This window comes from Pecten maximus, chromosome 2, assembly GCF_902652985.1.
Source record: "Pecten maximus chromosome 2, xPecMax1.1, whole genome shotgun sequence".
Lineage (NCBI taxonomy): Eukaryota > Metazoa > Mollusca > Bivalvia > Pectinida > Pectinidae > Pecten > Pecten maximus.
This window is the reverse complement of record NC_047016.1, coordinates 16,559,829-16,584,254: the sequence shown is the minus strand read 5'-3', so window position 1 is coordinate 16,584,254 and position 24,426 is coordinate 16,559,829. Positions and strand designations below refer to the sequence as shown.

Here is a 24,426-nt window from a genome sequence, read left to right as displayed (position 1 = left end):
TTTGTACCAAATAGTTGTGAATTTTATGGCTTTTTAACCAAAAATATAGAAAAATAATACAATTTAAAGATTGACAGGCACATAGACGTTTCACTTTGTCTATCTTTTTTCAAAATTTTATTTCAAGAATTTTTTTGATATAATGATAAATTGAATGGTTTTTATTGCCAATAAGTTTCGAAGTTAGAAGAGCCTTCTATTTATGCATTGTTGGTTTACAGTCACAAGGTATTGGTCCCGTTAGAACAAACATGGCTGTCGTTCATCACTGTGCCATGGGTACAGATGGTTCGTGCATAACTTGCAGTAGGAACTCTGATTTTTCACCAGGATAAAACTGGCGATTCTCTGATAGAACAACAGGAAATGAATAAACATGTATCCATTATCTAAAAATTTACATAGGGATACCAGAGTGAGGCTGATATAATCAGCAACACAACTATCTATTATCACGATATTCTCCATAGTTTCGAGGAGCATTTTAAATGTTAGATTTTACATTTTGCTAGGTCTAGATAATGTATTCTGCCCTCTGGTCGAATTGTGAAATCATTTTACAATTGTCAAAATTGAAAGGAATTAAATGTCCAATATTTGCCTAGTGAACCACCTAATGTAAGTGAAGGGACAGAAAAGAACTGATAGCGGCTTTTTATCTAATTATTAGATCAGAATAAAAGATACTTATATTCCTAACTTGTTTTACCAACCAAAAATTCTTTTCTTCATGAACTTGTATCTTTAAAACTAAATACTATCTGATTTTGTTTTAGGTTAAATTTCTGTTTCAGGAGAACTGAGCCTTTAATACATCTAATTATTTTTCTAATTTGATTAAATTTTTAAAGAGCTTTAACATCTGGAAAAAAATGGAATGTGAGAAAAAGTATTTAACGCTTTTTCCAACATTTGATGAATCAACTTGATGTTAACTGAGCAGATTGGATAGGAAAAGGGGAGACCCTGAGGCAAAATCTGTACATTGTTCGCTAAGTCCGTCCATGTGTGATCCTCGTATCCTGTCAGTTCTAAACCCATATGAAACCATGCTCTATTTGTTTGGGTAAATAAGCGTGATATTGCATTGTAAAACTACAAGCATATCAATTTTCCTAAATGAAAATTAACAATTAAACAGTCTTAATAATGCTTAATTCTACACGTCATGGCTTAACCTCTAAGCTCTCAACCACTTGGTTAAGTGTGAATGGGGCTCGCATTCTGTCCAGTTATTGAGGCTCTATATAATTATATCTGCAGGAGAAGGAAAAAAACCTTGAATAATTAATATCGTTTGAAGTCAAGAAAAAATCTTCAGACAAAAGTGTGACCGTGCTGACAGAGAAGGTCGTGACCTCTACACATACCATCCTGATTGGTTGTCTTTTGGTTAATTGTGTCGGCTCCATGCCTGACAAGCGACCATTGTTAAATTGCGTTTAAATTCACACAAAGGAATTGTGGGTCGTTGGTCAATTTTTCACTACTGCAGTTTTGTCACAAATTTGTTCTTTTTTTTGTGATATTAGATCAATAATAGGGAGTGTGTTGAGAAGGACAATGATGTGATCAGTGATGGGTGTCTCAGGACAATATCCCAGCCACCACACAACAGACATGTAGATTTACATTGATGGCTTTTGAGCACTATTCTATTTCAAAAGAAACTCCAGAGATGGCCAAACAATAGAAATGATTACTTAGAGAGATTAAAGTGCCCTTTACTTGATTAGATTGACAAAGAGATTCAAGAAATAGTTGCATATCAAATTTTACTCATCTTAATGTCAGCTAAAGTCATCAAAGGCCAGGAGTTTAGAAACACAAATTTCACCATAGTTTTATGAACTGCTTGTTGAAGCTGAATAGAACTTGAGTGAGTTACAGTTGAGTTTCTGAACTGCTGGTTCATGGTTAGCTGATTCGGGGTTCTTCTCTAAACTGCTGGTTCAAGGTTAGCTGATTTGGGTTTCTTCTCTAAACTGCTGGTTCAAGATTAGTTGATTTCAGTTCCACATTCTGAACTGATGGTTTAAGGTGTGTTGATTTGAATTTAACTTTCTGAACTGCTGGTTTAAGCTGATTTAGACTTGTGTTGTCTAAACTGATGATTCAACTATGTTAGATTTCTTGATGCTGAAACCAAGTATAAATTAAAAGAATGGGTCGAGATTACAGTCACTGAGATTAAGTGTTTAGTTATGACCTCCACCAATGTTGAGTTTAATCTGACATGGAATATTTTATGGACACTTTATTGCCAGTCTTTGTTCTCAGGAAGTCTGACTTTTAGATGCTGATAGAAATAAGATGATTTTGTTTGGGCTTTGTTACTTGACACGGTCTTTGTGTCCTAATTCTGTAGCCATCCTACAATGGGAGGGTGTAACAGCCATCCTACAATGGGAGGGTGTAACAGCCAGATATCCTTTATTGCTCTCACCAATACCATGTGGTCAGCCAAAAAGATATTTTAATGAACAAATACTCATTATCATATTAATCTCAGTGGAGCATGTCTCAATTACCATTGGACACACAATCAGCATATACCTCAACCATCCTGCTTTTGAGCGATGAATATCCATTTGAGATGATCAAATGTCCAATCCTTAGAGATAATTTTGATCATTGTGAGCATGGCAAATGCTGAATGTCCATGATAGAAAAATTAGATTGGGGGAAGGGGTTGGTGTTGGTTTCAAACATACTTTATTAGAATTTTGAATAAAGTACACCAGGTCTTTTCAGTCCTTCACTAAGGATGTCGGCCATTACTCCTACAAACTCTTCAGAAGCTTGACCTGGAGTGACCACAGCCATCCAGGCTTGACCAGAACCCAAAACTCCATAAATCTCTAGAATTAGAGATATGTGGCTAGAGGGACTGGACATCAGACTGGACATCAGCAATGTATTACAGACAAATGGACTGTCACTAATACCCATCCAACACAAGTGGTCAAACAATGGACAACAAAGGAAAGAGGGTCTTACCTGACCACTGTGGGAGTGGCTAAACAACTACAAAAGGATGAAGTGATCTGAACGATTATCAGTATCCGATTCTATCTGACTACTGGTCAGATGTCCTCAAGTAGGACAGCTGATATTCCCCCAGGTGTCCTCACCATTATCTGGTCAATCCTATAGCATCAGTGCTCAATTTTACACCATTTGACATTAAAATTACACCCAGATTTTGTCGAGCCTTTTATCTGTCTTCATCAGTATGTTACTGAAATATGTTTAAACAAAGGAAGTTGATTGAAAAACCGGATAACTCATTGTTTCATAATTCCAAATTGCTGCCAACTTTTGATGTAACAGTTATGGTATTTTGTTATGACATTTAGTTATCTGATTTGTTCTCATTCAGAGTTTAAAAATCTCAATTTTCTTTTAGATATTTTAAAATTTTGTTTTAGACCCACAGCCATCTGTGCTGATTCCACAGATAAGACGGCAATAAGATACGGAATTATAAATAACAGATGTTTGATTTAACATCCACCATCAAAATTCAAATATCAGTATCATTTTCTCTTGTAATTTAGATACAATTGTGTAGTAATGTTATATATTAACAAACATGTATAGCCCTCAGTTTATATGAAGATTAAAGTGTACTACACATTGGAAACAATGCTATAGTAAAACACTGAACTGAGAGTATTGTTCTGTAAAACGTTTGTCAAATATCATTCACAATAAGAAAACAAAAGATTAAAAAATGTAAAACCTATTTTTTGGCCACGATATGAATATGATGTAAAATGAATTAGTTGATTAGTTGACTAACACTACGGACATAAAAATGTTGATGAATTCTGATCACCTGTGAATTGGTCTTGGTTGTTGATGAATTCTGATCACCTGTGAATTGGTCGTGGTTGTTTGATTTGCGGTTTTTATTGCATGCCCCAACAGTAAATGCCTGAAGTCGAGGTGAAGGCTGTCAACAGTTTGACTAACCGTTCCTGTTAAAAACTGTAATGATTTTACTGTTTACAGGAAGTGTATAAAATCTTGTTTCAATAGGTGTTAAAATTCAAAGGTCGGCAAACACACTTATCCTCAAATAAAGTCATGTTGAGCTCATAAAATTGTACAATTTAAGGTGAATTTTAAGTTTGTGAAACCATCCTGTTGAGTAACACCTGGGGATGATGGATAGAGTGGTGATAAATCGTAAAATTGCATGTAGATTTTTATCAAATGAGCGATTTCAATTTTCTGGAGATTATGGGGTAGCAGTGTGTTACCTTACATGGTTAATGATCCTTGGTGTCTATATGAAAGGGCCAAATCATGTACAAAAATCCAAGATGGCTGCCACACGCCATTCATGATAAATGTGTTTTTTTCTGTCTCCTATACAACATGTTCCTGTTTATGGTCCATAAAAGAAATGAAAATTTATGACAATTTCCGTTCATTTGGTGTCGTATAACCCAACACTTATTTTTCGGAAGTTCTCCATCGTGTCCTATGAGGCTTTTAACCACTTAGTTCTCCATAAATTACTAGTTTACTACTCATCACAATACATGGAATTTTAGTGCCCAATAAAAATCAAGTGATAATTTTGACAAAATCTTACTGGAAATATCAGTACCTTAATTGGCAGTCATTGTTATAAGTGGTCAAGACTTTCCCAGGATGATTTTAAGTGACAAGACTGTCAATTAATGTTTCATGTTCCTTATTTTCTGGAGGGATATAAATCATAAAATTGTACCGTTTTAAAGTGTACTTTAGGTTATAGCTCCGATGGCACCTAATGGTTTGTATTATTACAGTATTTCTGTATTATACAGTATTTTTGTATTATTACAGTATTTCTGTATTATTACAGTATTTTTGTATTATTACAGTATTTCTGTATTATTACAGTATTTATTACAGTATATCTGTATTATTACAGTATTTCTGTATTACTATTTCTGTATTACTACAGTATTTCTGTATTACTATTTCTGTATTATTACTGTATTTCTGTATTATTACTGTATTTCTGTATTATTACAGTATTTCTGTATTACTACAGTATTTCTGTATTACTACAGTATTTCTGTTATCATTAACAGATAAGGTACATCCCTCACTGTCTCCCTAATTGTCTCCCTCGTTGTCTCCAACGTTGTCTCCCTCATTGTCTCCCTCGCTGTCTCCCTCGTTGTCTCCCTAATTGTCTTCCTCGTTGTCTCCCTAATTGTCTCCCTCGTTGTCTCCCTCATTGTCTCCCTCGTTGTCTCCCTCATTGTCTCCCTCATTGTCTCCCTCGCTGTCTCCCTCGTTGTCTCCCTCGCTGTCTCCCTCATTGTCTCCCTAATTGTCTCCCTAATTGTCTCCCTCATTTGTCGTGGTGTCTTTGGTGTAATCTGTAATTGAAATGAGAAATGTAAACAGCTGGAATACTGAATATCACAGAATAACAATGATAATGTATCCCTCCCTGTTACTACTCAATATTCCAGTATAACTAGGTTAGGTCCCTTTTATATTTGGTTTTTTTTTTTTTTTTTTCTAATTGTTAATATAAAGAAAATTTTACTTTTGGTTTGCTCCAAAGTTATTCTACTAAAAACGTAAATATATATTTCATGTACAGAGGTTTTGTAATATAAAGTAGTTTTTTATGTGGAAATTGATGGAACTGCATCACATATCCTGTAGACTACTGTGTTTTGTGAGTTACTGTAGGCTACAGATCCCTATGTTTGGTAATTTACTGTAAGACTACAGATCCCTGTGTTTGGTGATTTACTGTAGACTACAGATCCCTGTGTTTGGTTTAGACTACAGGTCCCTGTGTTTGGTGATTTACTGTAGACTACATATCCCTGTGCTTGGTGTAGACTACAGATCCCTGTGTTTGGTGTAGACTACAGATCCCTGTGTTTGGTGATTTACTGTGGACTACAGATCCCTGTGTTTGGTGATTTACTGTAGACTACAGATCCCTGTGTTTGGTTTAGACTACAGACCCATGTGTTTGGTGATTTACTGTAAGACTACAGATCCCTGTGTTTTAGACTACAGACCCCTGTGTTTGGTGATTAACTGTAGACTACAGACCCCTGTGTTTGGTGATTAACTGTAGACTACAGACCCCTTTATTTTTGATGATTTACTGTAGACTACAGGTCCCTGTATTTAGTGATTTACTGTAGACTACAGGTCCCTGTGTTTGGTGATTTACTGTAGACTACAGACCCCTGTGTTTGGTTTAGACTACAGACCCCTATGTTTGGTGATTTACTGTAGACTACAGGTCCCTGTGTTTGTTAAAATGAGCCAGTGATGATGTTTCTTAGATTTGATTATAGAGAGTCCCAATGACAGGAAATGTTTGTCTTGCTAAATAGTTGTAATTCATGGCAATTAACATCCAAGTACAGCAGTCATCTTAAACACAAAAACTTGAATTAGTGACCAATGATAAAATAATGTTCTCTGTGATCGAATAATTGTTGTGTGCAGACTTTCTACACAATACAGCCATTTTAGCAGCTAATAACAGATCTGAAAATGTATGAAAGAAATGATACTCAGCAATGACAATTTTGGTAATATTGATCTCTGGCCAATTCTGGTTATTTTAGCTGTAACAGCTCAGGATGGAAACACAAGAGGAAATCATTATTTTTATGATTGCAGAGGGAAAAAATGGCCAAACCGTCATTCCATCTGTTCTTAATCACAGTTTATTTGAGGTACTGAACCAAAGGCAAGCAATAATAACTTATAAACAACCGTCGTGGTTAGTCTATCCTGTTAGGTTTTCTCTGGTCATTCTCTTTACAAAACATAGTTAAGGATATATGCCTTACTTGTGATCTTTAGATAATTTCCAAAGATTTTTGGGAATAAAAAGAAATAACTTCCTTGAATTATGACATAACTGAGCAATGATGCATTTGAACAGTTCACACAGAATACATGCATCAATGTCATTCAATAAAATCTAAATAATTTTAAGTGATTTAGGGGAGGTAACTCTGATACAAATCATGACAATTTATTTGGGAAAAAATACAACAATGGCCACTGAAGAGATCCTAAACAAAACTTCATCCTGCTGCTATAAATCATCTAAAACCTAGACAGATCGGTCCAGGTGCTTCAGGTGGGGATGTATTACCTGAACCACATGTGGTGACTGTCGTGGTGTCACATCCTGTAAAGTAGGTCCATGGTGTCATGGAAGTGTTGTGTTTGTAATCATTTTGGGGGCCACTGATGTACTATAGTTAATGATGTTTCACTCCTCACACCAGGTATAACGTACTGGAGGATTTGAAGATTAATAATTTAAGCAGTATGATGGTTGCTATTTCCATATAGTTAATGATGCGTTATACAGATTTAAGTAAAACTCCAAACCTGTTAGATTTTCTCCAGGTATCCACGCTTCATCACAAACTAGGCTGCGCTGGAGGCTTATGATAAACACAGATATTGTGGGAATTAATTTCAAAGATATACTTCCTGTTGAGAATTGGGGAGAAGAACTTCTGTAGGTACTTGATTTGAGTATTTCAGATGGTGATTCCATCCCATCAAGTGCTGATGAAGCTTGAAGAATGTCCGAGATACATAACATATTATGTGTTCTGTGATATTATCTGTAATACCTAAAGACAAGCTTACATCACCAGTACTATCTACCAAATATTGAGAATATTCTCCACCAAACGAACAGCTGCTGTACACACCGGGGCTTGGTTTACATCCCTCAGTGTGGCGTAATAGACTGGTCAACTCTATTGCGGTTATTCAGGCCAAGATGGGTACTGTTTTATGAACAGTTAATAGCAAGTAAAATAATAGTTCAAAATGTTGAGGTTTTCTTCTGTAAATTCAATGAAGTTTACTTTAAATATTAATTACAAATATTGGTTTAGTGACATTTCTAAGTTACAATAAAGCTGACTGACCGGAATTGTATGCAGAAGAAAGAATATTATGCAAGAAAAGCTAGAACAGGTTTGAAGTGAAATTTCCTATCCATTCCTGTTTCAAGGATCTCTTTGCCACTTTAATATAGATTCGCTTGCCCTGTACTGGTATGAACAAGGAGAAATAGAAAAGCAGAAACAGAAAATTCAACTTATGCTGGTCTGATGTTAACCAGACAAATTTGTTACTGTACCAGACTTAGATAATAGCAGATTTCTACACGTATTTTATCTACCAGCTAGCAGATTATTTAGCCAAAAGGAATTCTGAAGTAGCTTTTTAAAATTTACAGTTTCAGGAAGATAGAGAGGTCCACAATCTCTATCTAGACACGTAATCGTAACAAGGTTTGTTGTTAGATACAAGTTGTCATCGTAATATGGCATAACACGACAGCTGGTTTGTTTCACTGGATCTGGGAGATGGTTAGCAGACATGGCCAAGTGTTAGGTGTAAATGTCCATGTTTATCTGTATATACATGAAAGTTCTTGTCAAAGCCTCATTCTTTTTTCTCCTCCATCTCGTTTTCTTCCATCCAATACTTCTATCCAATACTTTTTATCTAGCACTTTTGATTATACCGATCTTCATCAGATGAAGAATGAAAACGTGTAGCAAGAATGTTAATGATGAAAATATTATTACAACTCCAAAGATTTGATATTTTCAAAAGGCTAAAAGAATAGGTAAAGTGATAAAGGGGTCTGTTAATACTGGAATAGAAATGTGGAAGGCATACAGAAATCATTATATACAGTGGTACCTGTCTGGGTGGTATACAGAAATCATTATATACAATGGTACCTGTCTGGGTGGTATACAGAAATCATTATATACAATGGTACCTGTCTGGGTGGTATACAGAAATCATTATATACAATGGTACCTGTTTGGGTGGTATACAGAAATCATTATATACAGTGGTTACCTGTCTGGGTGGTATACAGAAATCATTATATACAGTGGTACCTGTCTGGGTGGTATACAGAAATCATTATATACAGTGGTACCTGTCTGGGTGGTATACAGAAATCATTATATACAGTGGTTACCTGTCTGGGTGGTATACAGAAATCATTATATACAGTGGTACCTGTCTGGGTGGTATACAGAAATCATTATATACAGTGGTACCTGTCTGGGTGGTATACAGAAATCATTATATACAGTGGTACCTGTCTGGGTGGTAAATCATTATAAACAGTGGTTACCTGTCTGGGTGGTATACAGAAATCATTATATACAGTGGTACCTGTCTGGGTGGTAAATCATTATAAACAGTGGTTACCTGTCTGGGTGGTATACAGAAATCATTATATACAGTGGTGCCTGTCTGGGTGGTATACAGAAATCATTATATACAGTGGTACCTGTCTGGGTGGTATACAGAAATCATTATATACAGTGGTACCTGTCTGGGTGGTAAATCATTATAAACAGTGGTTACCTGTCATCCAATAAATATATGCATTATATCTCTTTGTTAGTAATTTTGTCTATTATTTATGTTTTTCAGTAAAATGTTCCAACGCCCTAGGAATGGAGTCCTGGAGGATTCCAGACAGTGCCATCACAGCCAGTTCATCATACAAGGACCAATCTGTTGGACCAAAGAGTGCAAGGTCAGTCACTTTTCAGTCATATCTCAAATCTGATTGGCCAGTTGAGAAATTTATTTGATTGGTTGTCTTGTCCAATGACATTTTCTGATTTGATTTATCACTGGATAAGCCACAAAGAATCATATCAGTTCATGACTTTAACGAGGTAAAAAAAAAAAGATAGATAGCGTGCACTGCCATAAAAAATGCGTCAGAATCATTTCAACACTTTCAAATACTGCTGATCAATCGTTAATCAAACAAGTTCTAGGACTTCATAGGAGTAGAGAATTAAAGAGAATTAATTTTGTAGGGCTTCATGACAAGGAAGAATTAAATATGTAGATCATCGCGTCAGGGAGTCACTTTGTGCTAGTCACTATAAAGGAAGCCATGTTGTAACATGCTTCGTATGCATGGAAGACCTACAATACTGAATCATGCAAATTTCACTTAATGTTCTATTAGAATTCCGGCTTGTTACAAGTCGTGTTACTGGTAGGATGGCTTCCTGTCTCCAGAATTACAGGGGATGAGGGAAAAGTATGTTACAAGGAATGACTTGAAAAATTGCCACATTTTAATTAGAGCTACACATGCCCTTATAACAATGGGCGAACTCATTACTGTAAAATGTTTCCCCTTCTCCGCATCCAAGGACCACACTAATTATGTAATACTCACCATTCGTTTGAGAAGCTAAGTCAATTAAGAAAGGCTGCAGAACAAAATGTAGTTACTTGCAATATATTATAATGGTGCAATATGCTCGAAGCCTTCCTTATTAGGCCTGTGTCATGGACTGGGTGATTTTAATATGGGTTTGTCCTTGAAATCTGATGGCTGAAATTATTCAAGAACATGTTTTTGTTAGTTGAAGTATTTTGAAAGTCTGAGCACTATGATCATGGTCTTGCCGAGTTAAGAAAGTCATTTCCAGAAAAATAATCAAAAGTTAAATCTACAAATGTTGATTTCGAAAACATGATGAATATATTGAATTATTTGAGAAGTTCCTGATAATTTTTGTTGAAATTCGGAAACGTTGAGAAAAAGAATAAATTATCTAACAGGTTTTTTTCACTTTGAAAAAAGACAATGAACTTTAATAGAAATTACATTGCTAATGAAACAATGATCAAAGGAGTTTAATTAAAGGAGCTAAAATTCATTGTTTATTTTTTACAGATGTGTTCCTACATGTTGTTACATAATATCTCTCTTCAGACATCGTTGTGACCTAAACTCTTAAATGTATCTCCATTAGGCTTGTACATTAGGAAATTCCTTGTGGACTCCATAGTACCTCTGGCCTTGACCCCTGAAGTACCCGACCTTAATTGACCTTACATATCTTAGTTATGCTGGAGAAAGAGAAATCATTTTCTAATCAATATTGGTGGTTGATTTAGAATTAAATCATTAATTTCATTTTTTTCTTCAAATCAGATTTCATTTCTAATTTTCTGTTCTGCAATTTACGACTGACTAATTCATGCAAGTAAGTTCCAAGAACAAAGTTGTTCCTCATAAAAGACTTATTAGAAGAAGTTAGATTTGACTTTTGAGGTGCAGCGTAATATGTGTTTGTTTCAATTCATTAACGACTGCTTTAATTTGTCAAACAACTGATATGTTGTTAATAACCTCTAAAATGTTATCTTGGAAATAATACAGGAGCCAATCAAGGGGCTTAACTCTTGTAATCACCCATCTTTATTTCTGACTAAAAGGAACTCTCAAGTTTTAGGAGGGAATAAATTGATATACCTGTCGCCACCTTAATAGTATATAATGCTATCAAGTAATTGGAGTTGTCTCTTTCGTTAATGTGTGTGGCTATATTCCTCTGTCTCTTCTCTCTACACTGTCAGAATGTTAATGTCTCTTCTCTCTACACTGTCAGAATGTTAAGCTTACTTACTAGCATTGTACTTCAGGCATGCCTTTCTGAAAAGAGACATTACATTGAGATTCAAAGTGCTTTGACACCTAAATCTTTGCGTAAGGATGAGAGGGTTGAAAGGATAACACCTCCATGCCATACTACAAAGAGAGCTCTTCTGTATTAGGAGGTAAAAACATATAAGTTTGACTCCTTAGCTTGTTACACAAATTGGAATTTACTCTCGTCTAGAGGGATGAAAAGATGTACATCACTCTTCCTCAGTATCAAGGGAACTCTTTTACTTGGGGAGGGGGAAAAGTATGTGTGTGGTTCCGTTACATCAACATCTAATGACCCAGTTGAGAACTTTTGATTTCATGCTTGTTATGTTGGTCCTAAACTCATGATTTACCATTATGTGGCAGCACAGGTTTGTTTTTCTGGTGCCTATAAATCTGTCCATCTCCAGACCTTAGACTAGCACTGTCCCTTTGATGTTTCACTCTTATCTTCCCCCTACTTCTGGTGATAATCAGCCACCAAATGAGCACACTTCAGTAGCAGCAGTGATAATAAAGAGGCTCACTGAGAAAAAAAAATGGAGATGATTTTGGTGCATTTTAACATTGGTCTGTAGGTTATAGGCACTATGTTAACTCATTAAATCTTTGGTTCCCTCATTACTTTGGGTGGTGGTTTAGGGTGCAAAACTCCCAAGAAAGTGAAAAGGACATAAATATTTAACACTTTGCACTAAGCTCCATATACTAAGTTTACTTTGGTTAATTTAGTTCCTCAAGCTTTAGGTGTACCTCTTTCTTCATTAGCAGTTCAAATCTGGAAAAGGGATAATCTTCGAATCAATTGGAAACATTAAAAACAGTTTTGTCAATGTCAATAAAGCTCCCAGAAAGTGACAAATCTTGTGTTTTCTTGATTCTGGTGATAGAATCTGTAGGTTGTCGTTACACACATATGGAAGCAATTCCTGGAATTCCACTTAAAGATCCTCTTGGATAGGGAGCGAGATATAGGCAGCCTAGCAGTGAAAATAGTACTGACTCATATTGTAGCCCCCAGTCCCAGTGAGAAATGGTGTCCCAAAGTTGAGGACAACGTGTAAACAGAGATGTAGACACCATCATACAAACAGTAAATGTTGAGTCTGGCTAGAAACATTATCAGATACTGCCACACCAGCTCTGATGACATATCAAATGTACACATCTTTATTTAAATACTAAAATGATGGAGTTGTATTTAAACAAATGTATGTAACACTTTGGGAATATGACTCACACTCTAGGAATCGAACCATTGATTTTACTAAATTTATATATTGAATCAGTGCTGTAATTCAGATATCCTATAGTTTGTGATCTGATTTAGATGTAGCGTTGATAAGACAATTAGTTAAGAAAGCATTCTATTTCATTATTGAGAAGTATAACCAAACTGATTGGGGATTTTAGCTTTTTGATCTGAAAACGACCGACCTCCATGTTGTCCTGTGGTGTTGTACATATCTACAGGTAGATGATGAGATTTATGAGGAGATGGGGGAAAAGGAATTATTCATACCTACTGGTCCAAATTTGTCGGGAGTTGTGCTGACATGATGTGATACTTATCAGCCAACAATGGCAAGGTACTCCAACCTCTGGGGACTGATGTTGGTAGTGAGTACAGGCTGACTGATTCTACAGTGATCAAATATTAAACATATGGGGCGTAGTTACCTAATGTCCCTACATACTATCACACTTAAGGTACCACAATGGGACGTAGTAATGTCCCTACATACTATCACACTAGGTACCACAATGGGACGTAGTTACCTAATGTCCCTACATACTATCACACTAGGTACCACAATGGGACGTAGTAATGTCCCTACATACTATTACACTAGGTACCACAATGGGACGTAGTAATGTCCCTACATACTATCACACTATGTACCACAATGGGACGTAGTAATGTCCCTACATACTATCACACTAGGTACCACAATGAGACGTAGTAATGTCCCTACATAGTATCACACTAGGTACCACAATGGGACGTAGTAATGTCCCTACATACTATCACACTAGGTACCACAATGGGACATAGTAATGTCCCTACATACTATCACACTAGGTACCACAATGGGACGTAGTAATGTCCCTACATACTATCACACTAGGTACCACAATGGGACGTAGTAATCTCCCTACATACTATCACACTATGTACCACAATGGGACGTAGTAATGTCCCTACATACTATCTCACTAGGTACCACAATGGGACGTAGTAATGTCCCTACATAGTATCACACTAGGTACCACAATGGGACGTAGTAATGTCCCTACATACTATCACACTAGGTACCACAATGGGACGTAGTTACCTAATGTCCCTACATACTATCACACTAGGTACCACAATGGGACGTAGTTACCTAATGTCCCTACATACTATCACACTAGGTACCACAATGGGACGTAGTAATGTCCCTACATAGTATCACACTAGGTACCACAATGGGACGTAGTAATGTCCCTACATACTATCACACTAGGTACCACAATGGGACATAGTAATGTCCCTACATAGTATCACACTAGGTACCACAATGGGACGTAGTAATGTCCCTACATACTATCACACTAGGTACCACAATGGGACATAGTAATGTCCCTACATACTATCACACTAGGTACCACAATGGGACATAGTAATGTCCCTACATACTATCACACTAGGTACCACAATGGGACGTAGTTATGTCCCTACATACTTTAACACAGGTCATCGTAACTTGTGTCAAATTGTTGGAAGGTCATTATCTCAATAACTGTGTATAAAACTGCATCGCATTATTCTGATGTAAAACAATATATAGATCTGAAAAAGATAAAAATTTGCATGTAGCACAATGTGATGTGTGCCAGCGAAGTTCTGTCATTTATAATGACTATGAATACCATAACAAGGCAGTTTAGGTTGATTTTATTTTTGTGATATTCTGAAGATTGGGTGTATATTTGAGCCAATTTCTGAGTTTGAACTGGAATAAAAAAAATCCCCATACATTTTTTTGGAAATTTCATTGCAGGAATTAAGCTTCCCAATTACTTTGTAGACTTCAAATGCCATTGTGATAGCACTCATCCTCTCATCAAAATTATTCAAGTTTGTAAGTCAGAAATATTCCAATGGTGACCTAAGCCATAATATGGTATCTTCACATTGATTGTCAATAGAGTTACGCCGGCCACGTTTCAGGTTTGATTATAAGATAAAAGAGCCAAGAATATGCCGGTGTAGTGGAATTTTTCTGTTTGCGTTGTACTGCCAACCTGCTCTTGATGCTGCTGCAGTAGTGGGTATAAGTATTGATTTTTTTTTTCAACGATTCAACAAAATAATTCCAGGGATACAAGCATGAGACGGAGAATCGATCGTTGTTCATTAAACAAAAGAGGAAGATCATGTTGGGTCAATTAAGCTGATACAAAGACTCAAACATAGACCAACTTGGTGTCCCCTATACCTGCGATGAGGGATGTGGACTAGTCCGGGTCTACCAGGCTCTTGTCAAGCTGCAGGAGTATAACACACCCAGCTGTTGTCAAGGAAACAAGCAATAAACAACCAATAAATCCCCTCCGAAGCTGTAAATTATTCATCAAGAGCTCTTTTGACAATGGATTTTCAAGGAAGATCAAGTATAATAGGGGAAAAGCTAGCACAGTAGAATGGTTCTAATACAGGCGATAATGTCTGCCGAATCAGACAATCTCTTTGCCTAGAGTTAAGCAGGATACGCTTTTATTTCGGAGTGAAGCTGTCTATTCTGAATACCTGTAAATATGTAGGCACATGATCAATATTATACCGTGTGATTAGATAATCAATATTTGGTGGAAGAAAATCCCAGATTGCTGTGCTCAGATGCTACTTGTAGTGAATTTCTTAACAAAATATTGATTTTTAAAATGCAAATTATCGCAGATAACATTTTGGTTTAATTCATATAAGATATAGTTTAAAAACTTCAGGAAAGGTGTCAAGAATACAACACTATTTCATGAAAGCAGAATGAACAAGAGGGGGGGGGGGGGGGGGATGGGGGAGGGGGGGGGGGGTCACTCAGACAGTGAATGTATCTTCTCTGAGATTACAGCAGGCTCACACATGATATTGAACCTGATTGACTTTCAGTGCAATTTAATCACTTGAATGACCAAGACTTACTTAACGTTTGATTGATCATGATGAATTAAATGTACTAATACATCAAGTTCAATGTAAACGTTTCAGTGCACAAGATCACAAGTATGTATCTACATGGCATATTGCAATATAAACGTTTGGATGACCAAAACCTATATCCTGATGAAGCTTGTCATAAGAATGTTCAATAGTGCGGACCAAAAGTAATATGTAATATCCTTTTTTTCGATATTGAATATTTAACGGGACACAAGAAGGAGGCGGGGTGGCAAAGCCAGCAGGATTTAATCTGTCTTTGTGCTAATGAAGCAAGCAGGAAAGGATATACCACTGTCAGATACTCTGATGAAAAATTACTGTCACCTTGCCAAGACCTGAAAACCAGATTGCAATTCACAATTTATGAGATGGGATGGAAGAGCAAAATTTAATCAAGATATTTGTATTTTTTGTTGTGAAACTCAATATTGTTTCAATACCTTGGTATAATCAATGTTAGCTTCCAGTACTGTTATCATAATAACTAAGTCAAGTTTATCAAGTTCCAAGTTTTAAAAAAACCTGTCTGTTTGTGATATCGTAATGGTCTTATTGAAGAAGCTGAGGTTTGGTGTTTTCTTCATTAAAGCATTTCCCTGACTTTGATTGAAAAGTTAATTGAATTTGATATATAAAGCATTAGGTATCTTTCCAGTTATTTTCGACATTAACCTCTATCTTTGTATAAATGGTTAAATTAGGTACTGGATAAGAAGCTGGCGATTTTTCGCCCACTTTTTAAAGAAATTGATATGATTTATCTTCTTTTTTTTTAAATTCATGGGACCTAAATTTAAATCTAGCATTTACACACTGACTTCCTCTTGTATCTTTAAAACTTTGTAAATAGCACTAACTTACTAAAACCTTGATTAACTCATTAACTTTGTAAATAGCACTAACTTACTAAAACCTTGATTAACTCATTAACTTTGTAAATAGCACTAACTTACTAAAACCTTGATTACCTCATTAACTTTGTAAATAGCACTAACTTACTAAAACCTTGATTAACTCATTAACTTTTACTCTATATATTCTTATATCTAATCTTGGCTTTTTATTGAATTTTTTTTATAGAATTCCTTTATTTTCCACTCTTTAGAAACATTTTGTGTGAAAGTGTTACTGCTTTTGTGGTTAGATGTATAAAGAATTTGCTATTACGATACAGCTGTGTCATTAAGATGCTTCCCTCCTTTCCATTACTTCTGCCGAATTGGGCTTTTCCATCTATGTGACCACATGTTCACATCCAACTTCTCTATACATTTTTGTTCTAAGTTAGATTTTCAGCAGTTTTATATCTACAGCTTGGTTCTGCCATTAGACTTCTAAAAGATTTAGTTATACCATTTTGTCTTTTGACCTTTTTTCTCTGGCTTTGATAAGTATTCATCCACCCACTGATGGATTTACCACTTTGCTCCAACAAAGAGGCAATTGAAGGTCACCCCTTCCATCTACCGCATTGTAAGTTGGCTTCATAGACTTGCCGATATTAATTCACCTGGATCTACCCATGTGCAGCTGTTGCATTAAGTGGTTTCCTCCCTGTGTTGTTACGTTTTGTAATCAGGTGACCATGCAGCTGTTACATAAGTGGGTTCTCTCTCTTGTCATAGCTTTCTGTCCAGGTGATGTAAGAATGTCACATGACTGGCATGCCAACTGTGTATTTTTCATTGGAGCCATATTTTCGTATTTTAGAGATGGGAGTGTTTATAGCCCCTGTATGTTTCCCCTGATAATACAGCACTCTATTTTCTCCATGGTACACAGATACATACATTCTTATCACATCCCAAACAAATCCAAGTGTGAGATGTCCTTTCTATGTTGCATGCAGTCTATTAAAGTTCCCCAACTCATGAGAAATCTCATGAACAATAAAAATAATATTTAAGCTGTTGCCTAGCTCTCTTAATTGGTATGTATTTCTATCCTTTAACTTTAAAATAAAATCCAGATGTTTTTAACCTGATATGGTATTCAGCTAAATGTATAGGCTTACAACACCATGAGGACTGGCTTTCTTACATCTTATTTTCATAGAACATTCATTTTAAGTTGTTAGGATTTTTATGAAATACTCACTGTCTTTATTTAGTTTTGACAAGTCCACTCATCAAATAGCTATACTGGATATGATGAGAGCTATTCTGTTAACATTTTATAAGGGTTTGTATGCTGTATCCATAGCCTCACTTTCATTGACATTTTTGTTGTTTCCACGGTTACTGTTGCAGATCTTCATGCTATGTTGCTGTTGTTTTGTACACTCGGTGACAGCACATATAGTAGATAATAACATTGCATGGTTTCCATGGAAACATGTCTGCCTTATTTTAATGACCAATCATCCAAAAGCAGTATTCCACAAACTTGAACATCTTCTGACTTTCCAATGGATTTCCTGGAGCACACAGTACTACATGACCTACAGAGAATGTAAGCCCAAGGTTTAGATTTTATCATTCACAGCATACATGGTGTAACTTACAAGTCATGCAAACTTTGTGTTGTTTTATTGAGTTGCTGCAGTTTTGTGGAGAGTTTTGTAAGTAATGAGCTCGAGACTGTATCAATGCTTGAGAGAGCGCTTTCACCGTCTTTGTTAGCAAATAAAAAATGGTGACACATACTAACTTTATTAGAATTCTGTTAAACATTTTCTCCGACAAAATCTGTTTCTAACAGCTGACTACATGTCATTATGTACCATACTTAACCTTCAGAAATTCTTACATGACTGCGAGTGTCCGGGGGTAAAAAACTAGAAAAAGTCTGTAACTTCAGAGAAATGTTCACTGGAGATGTTTTCATGCTTGAAGAATCAGCCTGATGAGTGTAATTACCCAGACTGTTACACTGTCCATATACATCTTGGTATCTCAAACCTCCAAGGGCTGCACGTTCAACTTTTTTTAACTTATTTAAATATGAGGTCATTGTTCACTACAAGTAGCAAAAATTCAATTATAACCGATTTTGATGCCAACAATTTTCACGCTGAATTGCCATATATATATATTTATCTACAAAAAATTCAATTAAGTTGATCAGTTGTCCTGATAGCAGCTTGGCATATACTGTGATATAATGGACGATGACGAGAGGAAATTTGTCACACGCTAACAGACTAATAAAGCAAGTGGCGACTACTGAAACGAAAAATTCACACGTCCATTAGGGCCGGCCAAGATAACATTACCACAAATTTATGAACTGTGATAGTTTGTATATAAACGATGATTAAACAAATTGCATTCGACTCAGATATAGACGCTACATATTTTACAAGTAGGTGTGAATTTACTAATGGCACAGTCATCAAGCTGTTTTCTGTGAACCAATAATTAACAACACTTTCATGGATGCTGATTATTCGTGTTTTTACAGAGCATTCAATAGTCTACAACATAAAACTTGTATTTAATACTGTGATGCTGGCTGCTCGCTACAACACAGGATTATTTGCCCATTCATATAACAAAATTAAGAAAAACACCGTCATTTTCATATTTCCTTTTTTAACTTTTGGGAAATCAAAAATAGAATTTTTTTAAATGAAGTTTGTCTACTGGAGAGGTCTGGACACTTTGATTCATAGATGTATAAAAAATGACAATGCTTCTTACTTTGTTCGATGGACCAGACAGACATGGCATTGTCCATACAATATAAATGGATTTATAATAGAAATTCTCCAGTATGTAAAGATGCAATGTCTAAAACCTGTGTGGTTGTCATGAAATATCACATGTATTAGTGAGCAGTCTGGATGAAGGGAAGAAAGGCATGTGTCCCTGAGGTTGGTAATGAGGATTTGTATGACCCAGGCATGTCTGTCACCCTAAATTTACATTTCATCACCGAAGAGATGGCAGTATTGGAGGCATGCAAGTGTGGGCGATAATTTTATTTGGCAATTTCTGTTTCGTTTTTTATTTATTTTTATTTTTTTTTTACAAAATTTTTAGTTTAGGTTGTTAAATTATTACTAATTATTCAGTTGAAATAGAATTGTGTAAAGAAAGGATACAGTAACAACCATGTTGTATTCAATACAGTTTTGGAAAAAGTCAAGAACTGGTAATAAGTCAGTTACTGTTGATAAGTCAAGAACTGGTTATAATTCAAGAACTGGTTATAAGTCAAGAACTGGTTATAAGTCAAAAACTGGCTATAAGTCAAGAATTGGTAGCAAGTCTAGAACTGGTAATCTAGGTTAAGAACTGGTAATCTAGGTTAAGAACTGGTAATCTAGGTCAAGAACTGGTAACAAAGGTAGAGGACAACAGGAATAAACTAAGGCAGGATTCCCGTTTATTTACTATTATCCTGACCAAACATTTATTGTCAGTAAAGATTCCCGTTTATTTACTATTATCCTGACCAAACATTTATTGTCGGTAAAGATTCCCGTTTATTTACTATTATCCTGACCAAACATTTATTGTCAGTAAAGATTCCCGTTTATTTACTATTATCCTGACCAAACATTTATTGTCAGTAAAGATTCACGTTTATTTATTATTATCCTGACCAAACATTTATTGTCGGTAAAGATTCTTGTTTATTTACTATTATCCTGACCAAACATTTATTGTCAGTATAAAGATTCCCGTTTATTTATTATTATCCTGACCAAACATTTATTGTCAGTAAAGATTCCCGTTTATTAATTATTATCCTGACCAAACATTTATTGTCAGTATAAAGATTCCTGTTTATTTATTATTATCCTGACCAAACATTTATTGTCAGTAAAGATTCCCGTTTATTCTTCATGCACTCTATATAAATCCTGTTCCTCATGCACTCTATATAAATCCTGTTCCTCATGCACTCTATATAAATCCTGTTCCTCATGCACTCTATATAAATCCTGTTCCTCATGCACTCTATATAAATCCTCTTCCTCATGAACTGATTATATATTCTCCTGTGAATGATTCTTCTAACACCCCGCCATTTTCACTGTAATTTATCAATGATTAAGACAGATGTCGGCTATCATAAACAAAGCACACCTAAAAAATCACATACATTTCCATGATAAATGGTATTTTGTTGAAGCCAGGTGGCGCTCTGATATTATTACAGCAGAATCAGGAGCAGGTTTCCGAATCAAAATGCTTCTGTTCTAAAACACACATATTTCATTGAGAACTCGACCTAAACCTGACATCTTATTTCCAAGGAATATCTAAACATGAAATGTCGGAAGCTGGCAAGGGCTGCTGAAGACATCTGCTAAATAGGCTTTTTGATTTATAGTGTGACTTTTGCGAGTTGTAAAGGAAATGATTGGAGATTGTAATTATGATCACCTGCTATTAAAGGTGTAGGTTCAACATAACGTAACAAGCCGCTTACATTGTGTGGGTACATTCATTTATCAGATTAGGGTACACTCATTTATCAGGTGTGTGTACACTCATTTATCAGGTGTAGGTACACTCATTTATCAGGTGTGTGTACACTCATTTATCAGGTGTAGGTACACTCATTTATCAGGTGTGTGTACACTCATTATCAGGTGTAGGTACATTCATTTATCAGGTGTGTGTACTCCAATTTATCAGGTGTGTGTACACCCATTATTCAGGTGTGTACACTCATTTATCAGGTGTGTGTACACTCATTTATCAGGTGTGTGTACACCAATTTATCAGGTGTGTGTACACTCATTTATCAGGTGTGTGTACTCCAATTTATCAGGTGTGTGTATACCAATTTATCAGGTGTGTGTACATTTATTTATCAGGTCTAGGTACACTCATTTATCAGGTGTGTGTACTCCAATTTATCAGGTGTGTGTACACCAATTTATCAGGTGTGTGTACATTTATTTATCAGGTGTAGGTACACTCATTTCAGGTGTGTGTACACCCTCTTATCAGGTGTGTGTACACTCATTTATAAAATTAGGGTACACCCATTTATCAGGTGTGTGTACACCCATTTATCAGGTGTGTGTACTCCAATTGATCAGGTGTGTGTACACCAATTGATCAGGTGTGTGTACATTTATTTATCAGGTGTAGGTACACTCATTTATCAGGTGTGTGTACACCCATTTATCAGGTGTGTGTACACTCATTTATCAGATTAGGGTACACCCATTTATTAGGTGTGTGTGCACCCATTTATCAGGTGTGTGTACACCCATTTATCAGGTGTGTGTACACACATTTTTCAGGTATGGGTACACTTTTAAGTTGTGGTCGTTTGTATGGCACAGCTCGATCTGTAAAGAATCCTCCAACCTGCCAGTATAGTTATGATGTAACACTTTGTAATCATCTCCCGAGTGTTGCATGAATCATAAGTGCTTTTTCTAATTCATCTTTCTTTTACGATTAATTTGTCGATGAATTTGAAATTGAAGAACATGAAAGTCCGGTCATTTGACATGATAAAGGTGTCTTTATTCCAAGCAATCCATTGACAAAAGCAGCAACATGCTCTGTCAGATGAGGCCTGGCTTATATCATGTCTCGGACATGCGTCACATTCTATAAAATGATAGGCTCACACCAGAACACAGACTAATACAGACTGTTTTTATTCTTTATAATGTAAACACTAAGTCGCTGTCAACTTAAAGTGTATGGGACGCTTTGAGACGTGTATTGGTTTTCATGGTGAGACCCCTACAACATTCCCCCCGAGACTGCTGTTATTTACATTGGAAGTGCGCGGCGTGGCGTCATTAACTTCTTCATTGTTCATTGCATGCACATAGTTACTTCACGCATGACCAAGTCCATTCATTTCCATATATGGGCATGGCCTGTGACTTGCCAACTAGAAGCAGCATCGGCTGCTGTTGCTGAGGTCAATGGTGGGTGTACAATTGTCACTAAATTAGTGTCAGCATTCGCTAAGTGATGAAACCTGTCCCTGTTAAAGTCGAGGGTTTTGACATTCTCACAAACACTGTATACGCACCATCAACCAACCAAAATTTAGAGAATACTTTTATAAAAAGAGTTTACATTGTGAAACATTTTGAGGTCTTAAAAGCTTTATCCATCAACTTGTACCATCGATCAAACATCACTGAGGGCTTTAGAAAGAGACAGCAAAGGCAATGCTGTGGAATGCATTTTGATTTTAATGGTAGGACGTCCAGTCGATGACACAGAAAATCTATTTCTAAGGCATTTCTCTAAACCGGAAGAGCTCCATGGAGTCAAACGGTACAAAATTAGCAGCAATACTCGCTTCAGTGATCTTCCATGGTGCTAGGTAAGAGATTAGTGACAGTTTCCACATCAGTGATTGTCCAAGGTTTACCAACATGGGACCATTAAGATTTTTTCAATGATTATACTTATATTGGTTCTAACGAAAGCAGAATTATGAATTATAGATGTGGTTTCTTTGTTAGAATGTTCGTGTATACACTTATAGATGCAAACGTCAGCTGTTTTTATGAAAACCTTATCAACACTTCATGCATAATTTTCTATAATGCGTGATATTGAATTCAACAAAAATTTACATCATTATCTTAAAAAATCAATGGAAAGTTTAATTCATTGATGAATTGTTTGGTTCAATTTTCAGTTCAATTAGTTGATTGATCATGAATCATGAATTAAAACATACAAGAGGTTGATAATAAGTTCTCCCGAGTACATGATGAGTAACTGATACAGAGCTCATGTGTATTGATAGCCGTACCAAAGTATTTCATCCCGACCGGTTATAATTCGTACCAAAGTATTTCATCCTGACCGGATATAATTCGTACCAAAGTATTTCATCCTGACCAGATATAATTCGTACCAAAGTATTTCATCCTGACCAGATATAATTCATACCAATATATTTCATCCTGACCAGATATAATTCATACCAAAATATTTCATCCTGAACAGATATAATTTGTACCAAAGTATTTCATCCTGACCAGATATAATTCGTACCAAAGTATTTCATCCTGACCGGATATAATTTGTACCAAAGTATTTCATCCTGACCAGATATCTAACTGCACAAAGAATTTTGTCTGTTTTAGGTGTTATTCTATGTGGTTCAGGTTTTGAATTTATTACTAGGTCATTTGGCTACATGTAACAGAACAAAAATAGTGGATTTTGCATGATATCCTATTACTGACATACACCTTTCAGCACGGCCTACAGAGCCAAGCTCACACAGATGGGAGATTCCAACATGTATTGCAAGCTATCCATTAATTTAATTGCATTATTTTTAAAATGTAAAGAAAATTTCCAATTCGCTTGCACGCAGTTTGGCATGAGCATATATCTAATGAATGAACAAGATATATTGTTACACTAAAAAAATATAGGTGCAGCCTCGTGGGAAATTGTTTCACATTAGGATGTCATAATAGCAGTTCTGAAAGACAGGAGATCCATCAAGGCATTGGTAATATTGTTACAACGGGAATCTCAGTTGTTGGTTTACTATTAATTTGTGTTAGGGTTTATCGACTGAAACAAATTTTCTCCTGGATTGGTTAATTTTATACATTTGTAATGGGTTATGGATATTTCTTATGTGTTTGAAAAATGGTGGACAGGAAATGTGAATTATTGGAAAGTGTTATTAAGTACAGTTAATAAGCACCTCACATTTATATTCAAATTAAGGTGATTTGGTCATGTATCAAATTCAAATGAAACAAAGAAAATAGTGGCTAAGCTTTACAAACTTTTTC

At 35.8% G+C, this 24,426-nt stretch overlaps 1 protein-coding gene across 1 annotated transcript in view; it reads left to right on the top strand.

Annotated features, from left to right (window-relative positions):
• The window catches only part of LOC117319734 (discoidin domain-containing receptor 2-like), a 178,359-nt gene that overhangs the window by 113,224 nt on the left and 40,709 nt on the right, over nucleotides 1-24,426 (top strand). The window contains 1 exon segment of the mRNA XM_033874490.1: nucleotides 9,487-9,592. Coding sequence (XP_033730381.1) covers nucleotides 9,487-9,592 — 106 coding nt within the window.